Source organism: Cervus elaphus, chromosome 30 (genome assembly GCF_910594005.1).
Source record: "Cervus elaphus chromosome 30, mCerEla1.1, whole genome shotgun sequence".
In the NCBI taxonomy this organism is placed as follows: Eukaryota; Metazoa; Chordata; class Mammalia; order Artiodactyla; family Cervidae; genus Cervus; species Cervus elaphus.
The window spans coordinates 35,799,781-35,811,874 of NC_057844.1; the positions used below are offsets into that span (position 1 = coordinate 35,799,781).

A 12,094-nucleotide genomic window follows, 5' to 3' on the forward strand; every position below is an offset into this window, starting at 1 on the left:
GTTTTGACTCCCAGCCTGTTGAATCTTCAGGCACTGGGGATTTTTTTTTTTTTTTTTTAAGACGAAGTTTCTCAGGACTTTATAATAACTTGCTACTTGGAAACCGTTTTAAACTCATTTTCAAGGAGAAAGAATTTGAAAGTTTAGTTTTGAGAAATTAAAGTGAATACCATCTTGTACCTTAACTTATTGACTTGATGATTTTATTGTTTGTATGATATTCAACCAGGTGGTTAACACAAGCTTTTAGTTTATACTTCATCATTTGAACTTAAAAATGAAATTCATTTTTTATGTTATATTAAAATTGTATTCAGACTTGTATGTTATTAAGTGTATGATATTAGGCTGTCCCAGTATCATTAACTTTTGGAACTGTTTTGTTTGTAGAACTTGTGTTCATAAACAGTATAGCAGGTGGTGGTAGTGTTTAGCATGCTGTGTATTCAGGTCATAGTCAGTAGATGAAGGGTCTTATGAGAGCACAGACTCAACTTGTTGAATTAGGGAAAATGGTGGAAATGAAGAATTTGCAAATGAAAAAATATTTATATTTAGCATAGTTAGCTGTTCACAGTATTTTATTAATAAAGCCTTTAAAAATATTCAAGGGGACTTCCCTGATGGTTCAGTGGCTAAGACCCTGTTTCCAATTTAGGGGATGCGGGTTTGATCCCTGGTTGAAACTAAGATCCTGTATGCTGCAACTAAGTTACCTGCTGTAACTGAACATCCTGAGTGCTGCAACTAAAACCTGGTGCGGCCAAAATTATAAAACAGAACTGAATGTAACACAGTTCTTTTTAAAAGACTGTCACATAGATGATTTACAGTCTTAGTTTCAGGTGTACAGTATAGTCAGTGGTTTTGTAGATTATACTCCATTGTAGGTTATTACAGGATAAGAGCCGTAGTTCCCTGTGCTGTGCAGTGTGATTCTTGTTCTCTGTTTACCGGAGATTTTTAGTGGAAATTTTTCATTTTTACCTGGAGAGCTGTAGAGGGTGCTATATCTTTAGGAATAGTAGTCTGAACTGGCTTTAGCTAATTAGAATTCCTTTAGGCAAGAGAATCAAAGTTAGTTGACTTCTTGGATTTTTAAAAACTATTTTAACTGAAGATAGAGTGACTAATGTTGCATAGTGGATAGACTTTATATTGAGTATTGATTTAATGTATCTGGCAAAATGTTTTTCATCTTCCTAGGTCTTTGAATACACTTGAAGTGATTTCCCTAATTTATATTGGTTACAGCAACAAAGGTTTATTTTTTTGCCACCCACCCCCCCAGTTGAGGAATCTGATATTTTAATCTGTATGCTGTATAAGCCAGTCTCTCCTTCTAAGCTTCAGATGGGTCTCAGTGAAGTCAAAGATAACTGAACCGTGGAATGGGAATGTATGTTTTAGGTCGGGCTGGTTCAGAAGATACTGTCTTTGAAAGAAATATTGTTAAAACAAAATGGAACTTGAAGACCTGGGCAGACCATATTAAAAGATCATTTTTAGAAATCAAGTTTTAGTAACTTTGGATTCAGTTTCACCAGTGCCTAAGAATTTAGAAGTGATTTGAACTTCATCAGTTTAAATGGAATGGTATATTTGGGAATAAGAGACAATATTAGCTATGTTTTTTAAAAAAACTTATCAAAAATTTTTAAATAAATACCTGCCTTTCTAAAATGTTAGGCAACTTGATCCAAACCTTGCCAGGAGTTTCTTCTGTTTTCTTGAAGATGTATTTTAGGTGTCTATTATAATGTTTAATACTGTAGTTCCTTAAGCAAGTGTTTGTCCTCCTGTTGTCCCCGAAAGTGAAAATATCTTCTCTTGTTGTGGATAAAAGGATTGCTGTTGTTGAAGCCTCCTTATTAAACAAGTGTGCTCTGTGTGTGTTTGACTCTCAAGGCGCCACCTTCCATGGTTAACACCGAGCAGCGCCAGCATGCCGAGCACATATTCTTGTCATTCAGGAAGTCAAAGTCACCGTTTGCCGTTTGCAAGCATATTTTGGGTAAGTGTGTTTACTTTAAAAATACCTAATTTTTCTGTCTTGAACTTTAGATGTTTGAATGCATTTAAAGATAAGCAGGTTTGTACAGTTAAATTTTCCATTAGTCATTCCACTGGAGTGACTTTAAAGATATTCCATAAGGCCAGAGAGAAAACTTTGGTTTTGCTTTGGATTTTTCTTCGCTGAGTGTCTCATTCAATAAGTTGTTTCATTATTGGCCATAATGTCAAGGCTGATAATGGTGAGAGGAAAATCTAATGTTTTTTCTATTGTTTTCAAGTATGATATCACTTACAGGAAATGCACTGTAATTCATCCCAGTGTTTTAAAGTTAAGATTATTTTTGGAGATTTCTACAGTTTCTTTTAGTTGTTTTTTCAGTTTTTTAAAAACCGTATATAATAGTTTGTACTCAGCTCACGTAGTGAACATTAGTCAGTTCTGTGTAGGTTCTTCATTGTATGTCCTAAAATGAAACATTGAGTTTTTTACTCTTGTAAAAAATGTTTTGTTTGTACTTTATATCTGACATACGTACAGAGTGATCTCTTTCCTTTAAAAGTAATAACAGCAATTATAACTTGTTCAAAGATGGCATTCTCTTTGCCTCTTAGATATTTTTCAATTATTATAAGAAAGATTTTTGTTGGCTGTTTTTCTTATTTGGAATCATTTTTTGTAATCCCTATTGGGGGCTCTGAAAGGAAGCCTTTTGAGGTGTCCATGGCTACAGAATTGGTTAGTTGAGTGTTAGGAGCTGAAGAATCTGCCGTGTGTCCTTGTGCTTTAGGAAGGCTAACCCGCTGGCCCCCAGCGCTCTGGTAAATAGCCCACAGTCGGTCTCTGTGTGCGCAGTGCTTTCCGGGTCAGGGCTGAGGTCCAGGGCCTTTAGTGGAAGGGCTGGGCACTGGGGTCCCTGCAGCCTGGAAGCAGCACGGGAAGTCACATTGCCCCTCAGAGCCTTTTCTATCTGTGAAATGGGCATAATGATGCCATTTCCTTAAATGGACTTGACCGTGTTAAGTCGTAGTGAGGCGCAGATATAGCAACATGTGAAAGCACTTGGCGAGAGGTCAGATGAAGGTCATTGCTGCGTGACCACATGTCAGACGGCCTTTGAAAAGTGCTCTGTGCGGAGCTGGCAGCGGTGGTAAAGGCGGCCCTGTCCCCTCCAGGAGTTAGAGCTTGAGTTAGAGAAGCAATCCAGTACTCACCTTTAATTCTAAATGAGGCAAGGTTTTTTTTTTTTTTTTTTTGAGTAGTCAATTTTTATACTTGGTTGAATTTGTTTCTGACACTAAGAAAACTTGTTACCATGTGGAGAATATTTAACTCAGTATTAAAAGAAGCAAAACTGAAGATCATTAAGAGTAGGAGGGAGCCTTGCTTCTTCATCCTTACGGCCTTGAAGCTGTCAGAGTCAGTGGAGGGAGAAAAGCTCAGATGATCTGAGCCTGGCTTTTGAGGCTTTGGCCTAACTGCGTCAGCAGGTCCCCGCGGTGTCTCATCCGACTTCCGGCCACGACTCGGTTGTCATTCTGTACTGGCTGGGAAATACCGGTCTCAGTGATAAGTATGATATTAGAGTGTATTTGTTTACCACTCTCTTTTTTAGAGTATGTATATTTTATAAAGAACTATTGCTTTGTTATGACTTGAGCTTGTTTTAGAATACTATTGTTTTCCTGATAAAAATTTCTAAAGAATAGTATTGCTAGTTCTGGCTACACTACTGAAAGCATTTTGGGTTTTGAGACATAACTATTTAAAAGTTGGGTGCATGTGTTACAAGCATAATCATTAATGTACTGCAAAGCCTGGTGTTACATTAATGTTGACCTCTGAACTTCACAGAAAGCTTAACTCCTTACCCAGTTGCCACCAGCCCAGAAACGTTAGTTCCTCTGAGAAGACTTCTCACGCATGTGGCAGTCGATTGCAATCCAGGGTTTTCACGTTCTTGTTTCGGGATATAGGTCACTTGTGTGGAGTGTCTGGGTGATAGGTTCTGACGAAGGGGAGGCTTTCTCTTGGATGTTTCCTTTTTCTGACTTTTTAAAATTCTTCCTTCTCTCTTCTAAGTTTTGTTATTTCTTATTTTTCCTCATTTCTTTCTGGTCTTAAGCTTTTGTTTTCATTGTAGCTTTAATTTCTTTGCTCTTTTCTGAGTGTGTGCACATGTGTGCATGTTGCATGTTTCTGTGTTTTGTTAGAAGGGCACTTTCTGACTTTTTCGCCTCAGAAGTCTTTGGAACTTAGGAATTTACTAGTTTTGTAGGGTCAGATGTTCCTTCAGGAAACCTGTGCGTTCTGCTCTTGTTGAAGAAATCCCCCCCCCAGACCAGTACTTTTGGAGCTCTCCGAAAGAAGAGGATTTTTCTCGTTTTTCATCTCAGAGACAGCCGAGACAGAGCGAATCTGAGCCTTAATACTATTGGTGTGCGTGGGTCACCATGCGGCTTACATGGCCTCTGCTTTGGACGGGAGCCCCAGCGGGCAGGGCGGTGCAGTTGCTGGATGCTGGAAGGCAGTGCTTGTGCTCCCAGCCCTTAGCTTTGCTCTCTCTTTAGTCTTCCTGTCTCTGTCTGGTTTCAGATGGCTGACAAGATGCACCTGAATTTTATTTATAATTGTTATTAGAGTGAGTTACCATGGTAGGAAGTAAAAGCTTCCTGCTAAGCTGGCTTAAATTAACTTGTCATCTTTCAGACAGTGTCCTAGTCAGTGGGAAATCACCCCTGAGAGTGCTGGTGATTCCAGCTGAGCCAGGAGCTCTGCACAGGGACCTTGCAGTTTTGAGCATCTCAGCAGAGAGAAGACAGAGGCTCCTTGGTGTGCGAAGGCCTCACCTGCTACTGGCAGGCTTGCAGAGTTCTGGCTGCTGTCTTCTGCGTGTTTCTGTTATGTTTAAGTGCAGTTTAGGAAGGCCAATGGCAGTGTTTATGAGAAAGAACTTTTTATTAAGTTAGGAAAACTACTCAAATTTGGAATCTGACTTTTTTTTTTTTTTTCAGATTCCTCCTTTCTTAAAAGAGACATTTTCTTACAGAAATAGTAGTACAAGGAAAAGAGTTCTCTTGAAAACTTCTGTATGTCATTTACTTTCTGTAATTGTCCCCTTACAATTGCAAAGAATGGGACAGGGAGGAAAAAGGCTAGACTGTAAGCACAGTTAGATAGGAGCATGTTCAGCGGTCATGAGAAGCGGGACTGCCTGCCAGGCCCCCTCCTGGCGCCTGCATTCAGGGCGGGCCCACATCACCCAACAGACAGGGCCAGCCACGCGGGCCTCAGTCTCCTCTGTCTCTCAGTGCGACTTCTTCAGCTGTTTCATGCAGGGATTGGATTAGGGAATCTTCAGGGTTCTGTTTCTAAAATTCTGTGAGTCCCTACAATATTACTTCCCTGTTCAAATCCAAGGTTAAGGATTACAGGTCCTTAAAAACTTTACGTTGCAGTGAAAAGTGCAGATAGGCAAATAACCATTGTTTTAAGAAGAGGTTTATAGTAGATGATTTGAATTACTTTTATGAGGCAGTACCATATTTCTCCTTAGTGAGCTAAATAGATAATAGCACTGGTTTCTGTTTCAAGTCCTCTTTGACTAAAACACTTTCTTTTCCCTACTAGAACTTTAAATGCATCTTTTTAGGATCGGTTTACATTTTTGGAGACTATTGCTTTATTCATTATATTTTAAGTTTTCTAAAATTTTGTGAGTTCTGATTACCATTTCTATTAGAATTCATGTTAAAATGGCATGGACTAATAAAAAAAAAAAAAAGAAAAAGGTCCAGATTGATTCATTCCCCTTACTAGTTTTGATATTTTCAAACCCGCCCCCACTGTACCCTAGTATAATAGGAATTGACGTAGGCATACCTTTCTTCGAACACTTCTATAGAAAATTGTGTCGAGATCACTTGTAATAAATGGTCTGCACTTGAAAAGCGGAGAATATGATGTGCCTGCCCATGTCTTCATTCTCTTCTGAGAAGTCATTGTAGGTGCTGTTCTGTGCCTACAAGTGTCTCTCGGGCCTCAGGCACTCCTGTGCAGTGCAGTTTCTGTCTAGGCAGAAACCCGGAGTCGGATCAGACTCCGTGTGGGTTGCACATGATGGTTATTTTGTAGAGCTTCAGAAAATTTCTCCTTTTTCTTGACTTCATTTTGACTGTTTCTCCCTTTTGATAATGCTGCTTTGGAAACCGATAATAGTGGTGTTGATGAATAAAAGAAAAAAATAGAAAATTAATGTAAAGCGATTCTTCAGTATGTTAATTTTCTATTTTTTTCTTTTTTTAAACTTTCTTGATTTAGTTTTAGTTTACTGGGTAAAAAAGGAACAGGTAACCATCTCCTTCCTTGTCTGAAAGTTCTGTTTAAAATGAATAAGCGCAGAATGCGCAAGGGAAGGTGAGCTGCTGTTTAAAGATGGTGTCTGGTTTCCCCTCAGAAGCGAGTTCAGTGCAAATGCTGTAACTTGCTCATTAAAGCTGGATCTTTCTGAGTGTAGCTTTGGGATTTTACTCAGTTTGATCACTACTGCAATCAGAAAATTCACAAGAACTTCTCACCTTGTGTAAATGTGACTTTATTATTTCTTAAACATTCTGAGGAAAAGAACCTGAATGTGATTGTGCTCATTTCTGAACTTGCTATTGGAGATGGGCCATTCTGCTCAAAGCTTAATTACCTAACAAACTTGAGATGTCTTGACAGCATGGCTCATCACAGATAGTAATGTTCAGAGGCTCATTTGTCAGATTCTCTGCAGATACAAAGTTCTGTTTTGCATAGGGTGAGAATCTCTTAGAACATTTTCTGATTGCTTTCTATTTTTATTTTATTTTTGTTAAAGCTGTGTTATTTTTTAGTTCTTCATGCTTTGGAAGTAACAGTTGAAGAGAGGTGAGGAAAGTTTGTGACAATTGTGATCGGTGACTAGCTGCCACCTGCCTGAGGTGTCTTCTGAGAGGAACTAACCTCTTTGTGGTGCTAGAGCAAGGTCACTGGATAAAAAAGGAACAGGTAACCATCTCCTTCCTTGTCTGAAAGTTCTCTTTAAAATTAATAAATGCAGAGTGCGCAGGGGAAGGTGGTCTGCTGTTTAACGATGGTGTCTGGTTTCCTCCCCAGAAACGAGTAAAGTGGACTATGTCCTCTTCCAAGCTGCCACGGCCATCATGGAGGCCGTGGTCCGAGAGTGGATTCTCCTGGAGAAGGGCATTATCGAGTCCCTACGCACCTTCCTCCTGAACTATGTCCTGCAGAGGCCTCAGTGAGTACCTGCTCTCAACTCATCCTCGGGTTGGGTTTTCCTTTGCTTTTCAATCACTGACATTTATAGTTAAGCTCTGTGTGTGGCTCGTATCTTAAAAATTCACATACATGTGATTGTAGGTTGTTTTGAAACTTAATGAAAGAAGATTTTTTACTATAAACTTGTGACACTGGGTTTCATTTCTTTGAATAGATTATGCTTGGATGTTAGGGCTTTTTGTTGTTGTTTAGTTCTAGGATTTTGTTTATAAATAAAAGTTGATCTTTGACTCAGTCGAAAATCCTTTGTACTTACTTATGCTTCTTTTGGTTCTTGGTGTGTATTACAATAGGTGAGTAGCCATGAGGGGTGGGGGAAGTCAGGCACCATTAACATGTACATGTTGGGAACGTCATAGAGCAGAAAACACTGCATTCTTTTTTAAGTTTCCTGTGGAGAGGGGTCAGGTCTGAGGAATGGGGTGAGAGTGAGTTTTCTTTTTATATTATACACATTGTGTTGTTTAAAAATTTTACAAGATTGTGTGAATTCATTTCCTGTATGATTTAGAAACAAATGAGGAAAACTACTGGCCATACAGGTTTTGGGAGAAATTCATTTACTGTACACTTTTGTACCATTTTTTTTTTAAGTCCCCTCAATGCCAAGTCTTCTAAGGAGAGGCATCGTACATTGTCTGTGTGCAGTTTGTGCAGTTGAACACTTTTTGCACAGATATTTATTTTCACGCTCGATGTAGAAATGTTATGTGATGAGAACTGCTGGTGATTAAGGATGCTGGTCGTGGTGACAGAGATGCACACAGCCTTAAAGATATGTCAGAGTGTTCTGTGTGGCTTTGTTCCTGCTCGGTTCACTAGCAGTCTCTGAGTTCACAGTACTTAGCACTCAGTAAAGTGCTAGTAAGTGCTTCATGTAGAAAAATGCACAAGGGAAAAATCCCAACAGGCTGTGACTCAGCCTGTTAGCATCACAGGTTGGAAGGATAAAGTGTTCCAGGGATGAGCAAAGGTGCTTGTCTCCGAGTGAGGGTGTGGCTTATTTGTTTCAGTTTTAACAGCATAAGGAAAACTTGCTCCTGTTTCAGACCTTTCTCTTCTCCTTCATGCTGTTTTTCTTCCTTTATTTAAATTTGTTGTTTAATGAACCCTTTTGAATGTTGCTGTCAACTTGCCCTGAAGCTTCTCATGTATCACAGTCCACCCCCCCCCCCCCCACCCCACATACACACACAGACACTCCCCCACCAACCTGGAGCTGCTCATTTATCACAGGTCTCCCCATCCCCACCCGTATGCGCCTACTTACCCAGCCTTTCAGCTTGGCAGAGTTCAGTTGTGTGCATGTCATCTCTTGTGTTATCCAAAATCATCTCACCATAATAATTCCAGTGAGTTCAGGAGCTATTTTAGAGTTGATTGTCAGGTTCCACATGGAAATAGTTCACTTATATATTGTCTCCCACACTTACTTTTAGGGAAAAAAGTTTTCAGCCAAGTGGAAAGAGGAGTGCTGTGACCATGCCATGTGCCTTCTCCCTGGCAGAGGCTCAGCCAGTGATTGAGTGACTCCCACCCCTTAAATCCAGCAGTGCAGCTCTCCTCAGATCATCTCAGTGCTCTTGATATAACTCTGTATTTACATTATTCACCATAATTCTGACCTTCCCAGTTGTCTGAATAGTGCTGCTTGTATCCCTTTTATCTTCTGTAGGTTACTTTTTGATCCAGGATTTAACCACAGATTATATGTATTTAGTTGTTGTGTCTCGTTTAATCTAAAACAGTTCTGCCTTTTTTGGACTTTCACGGCACAGATGTTTTAATCTTGTATAATGTCCTGTGAGTGGATCAGAGTCAAGTTAAAGCTTTTGGTATGCCACATGGGTAGAGTGCTACAGGTTAGGGACTGTGGACTAATACATACATACTGTTGTGTATCTCCCATGGCAGACACCAGTTTTCCTTTCTTTTCTACTGTTTCCTCCAATCTGTGAGTGAAATGCAGGGTACACTTTTTAGAGGCAGTATAGCATAGTGATTGAGAACTGGACTATGAATCCCCCTTGTGGCCCTTACTAACTCCATGGCCTTGGGCAAATTAATGTCTTTGTGCATTAGTTGTCTCATTATTAAATAGAGTGAATAGTTGTACTTTACTCAAAAGATTGTGAGGATTAAATGTATTAATTTTTGTGAAGTTAGTTTATATAAAGACAGATCATAAGCACTTAATGAATTGTAGGTATTACTGTTCTCCAGTGAGTTGGGCTTCCCTGGTGGCTCAGATGGTGAAGAATCTGCCTGCAGTGCAGGAGACACGGGTTTGATCCCTGGGTTGGGAAGATCCCCTGGAGAAGGGAAAGGCAACCCACTCCAGTATTTTTGCCTGGAATTTTTCCATGGACAGACGAGCCTGGTGGCATACGTCCATGGGATCGTAAAGAGTCCCAGTAGTGATCTTTAAAACTAGCTCTGTGTACCTTTCTAGTGGCAGTCATTGTTTCAAACTGTTGTGTCCCTGAGAAGTACAAACATTCCCCCTGGTCACCTCACATTTTTACACACAGTAGGGTCTTTGCTTTTATTTGCTTAATGAATCCTTCAGGTCTATTTTGAAGGAATATTTTTCTCTTCATTCTTGACAGAGCAAGTCATGTTTGTTCATTTGGATGAATGTCTGGTAAATGCCTGTTGTATGGCAGGCAGTGTGCTTTTTCCATGGGACTACAGCAGCATGCTCGGCATGGCAACCAGCCTGGGAGACACAGTTAACCCCCCAGAAACAGACACTTCGTGTTGTGTGTGGTATGGGGAACCCTCCTCTGGATGACCAGCCAGGTGCAGAGAGAGGTGTTTAGGGGGCAGGCCCTGAGGGAGGTTCAGTGCAGCTGCAGTTGTGAGAGTGAGTGGAGGGGCTGAGATGGAGGGAGGCCCAGGAACCCCCTTAAAAGTGAGGGCTCTACCTTTTATGTCTGCATGGGGACACCATTCAGAGTAAAGCAGGCACTGTTTGTTCTTGTGCTGGACGGCAAGGGGTGGGGAGTCTGGGGTGGCTCCTACTGCCATGAGCCATGCTGGGGAGTTTGGGTTTTGTCCCAGGGGCACGTGGTTATTGAATCTGTGTGACGTTCTAGAGGCTGGATTATGAAGTTCAGAGTTAGGTTTTCCAAGCCTTCCTTTTAAGAAACGGTTGTGAAAAGGCAGTTAAGTCTGTATGTCCCTGTGGCCCAACGGGCTTTGTAGGAGGCTTCCATCTGAAACAGGTGTTTCTGCCACCACACTGAAGAACAGAACTTAGATACAAAGACTTTTGTATTTCGTGTTCGTATCTGTACAAACAGGTTTTTAAGAGTGTGTATGTTTTTATGGTGCTGTTTCTTGGCTAGCTGGCACATTACCTTTCCATGTTAGCAGTGATGGAGATGGAGACGAAGTTGCAGCATGTCCGTCTGGCAGGGTTGCCCGGAGTTGCCATGGCGCTTAGTGTGCATGGACTGTGAAGCTGAGAGTGGGCAGTCCTTGTTGTGACAACCCTGTTACTCTTACCCCTATTTCATGAGGAGACTGAGGCTCTGGGTGTGAAGGAGCTTGCCCAGGGTCACATAACCGTTGCTGCTGGAGTGTGGATTCGAGCCCCGGACTCTGCAGTAGACCATTGTGTGACCAGGAGCACGCCACCTTAGTTGTGAGCCGTGCTGCTAGCAGCTGCAGGCACAGTGAGGAATCTGGGAGTATTTTTATATTGGATTTGTGTAAAAGTTTTCACAATGATTTTTATGTTTTACAGCCTCCAAAAGTATGTTCGGGAACAGATTCTATTAGCAGTAGCAGTAATTGTAAAACGAGGATCATTAGATAAATCAATTGACTGCAAAAGCATTTTTCATGAAGTCAGCCAGTTGATAAGTAGTGGCAACCCCACTGTGGTAAGTGTGCTATTTGTAAATATTTAAGTTTTATTTTGTATTACACTAATACTGTTACAGCAACAGTAATGGGTATCTACATTGAAAAAAGGCACAGTCTGATAAATCAAGCAATTTCTGTTTGTTCATGTTTTCTTCTAGTCTTTCTTTTATATGTGTACATACTGTGGGTAGAGTGTACTTTGCTTTTTCATTTGATTCTGTTTTTCTGTGTTACCAGGATTCATAATCATAAGTTCATAAATCTTGTATAGTTTTCATAATCCTGTTTAATGGTGTCCAGTATTACAAGCTAATATACCATAATATTCTTAACCATTACCCTTCTGTTGAACATTTCCCCCCATTTTTAATAAACCTTTGAAAGGATTTGGAAATGTGTGAGGCAAATACGAAAATGATATCTGACATGAAAATTCTTAAGTGTTGCAATACTAATAGGTGAAGGCGTGCTATGACTACCAGGTGTGACTGCACACCTGAGTTTTCTGGGGAGCCTGGCTGGTTCTTACCTTTCCATCTCCTGTTGCCTATGAGAACCAGTCAGTCTAGAGAGTGGTGGGCTGTGGTCAGCTGTGGTTCTTGGCTGGAGTTGGTGACTTCATCAGCTGGGGGAGATTTAGTTTGTGTCCAGTTGGGGTTGGCAGTACCTGGCTCAGCTGATTCTCAGGTGTTAAACCTTTCGGTATTTTGGGCCATCTTTTCACATTCCCAGTTCCTTTTCCTTAATCATTTGAAAGGTGTCTTTGAGGCTCTGCCCCTTACGTCTCTATATGGATGGTGTCTAGTGGTCCCCCAGCGAGCAGGGTGGTGGTATGTGACTTGTGGTGTGAGATCATTTTAGGAGGACCATAGGCCCTGTCCTTTC

General features: G+C 40.7%; 1 protein-coding gene across 4 annotated transcripts in view; it reads left to right on the plus strand.

The window, feature by feature from the left end:
* The window catches only part of XPO4 (exportin 4), an 86,378-nt gene that overhangs the window by 15,373 nt on the left and 58,911 nt on the right, over positions 1-12,094 (plus strand). For 2 of the 4 annotated variants that reach the window (XM_043891713.1, XM_043891715.1), the window contains exons 2-4: positions 1,909-2,014; positions 7,154-7,295; positions 11,088-11,226. In XM_043891713.1, coding sequence (XP_043747648.1) covers positions 1,909-2,014; positions 7,154-7,295; positions 11,088-11,226 — 387 coding nt within the window. Of the gene's footprint in view, positions 1-1,902; positions 2,015-6,891; positions 7,046-7,153; positions 7,296-11,087; positions 11,227-12,094 lie in introns of those variants that run through there. The other 2 variants (XM_043891714.1, XM_043891716.1) reach the window with 2 other exon arrangements.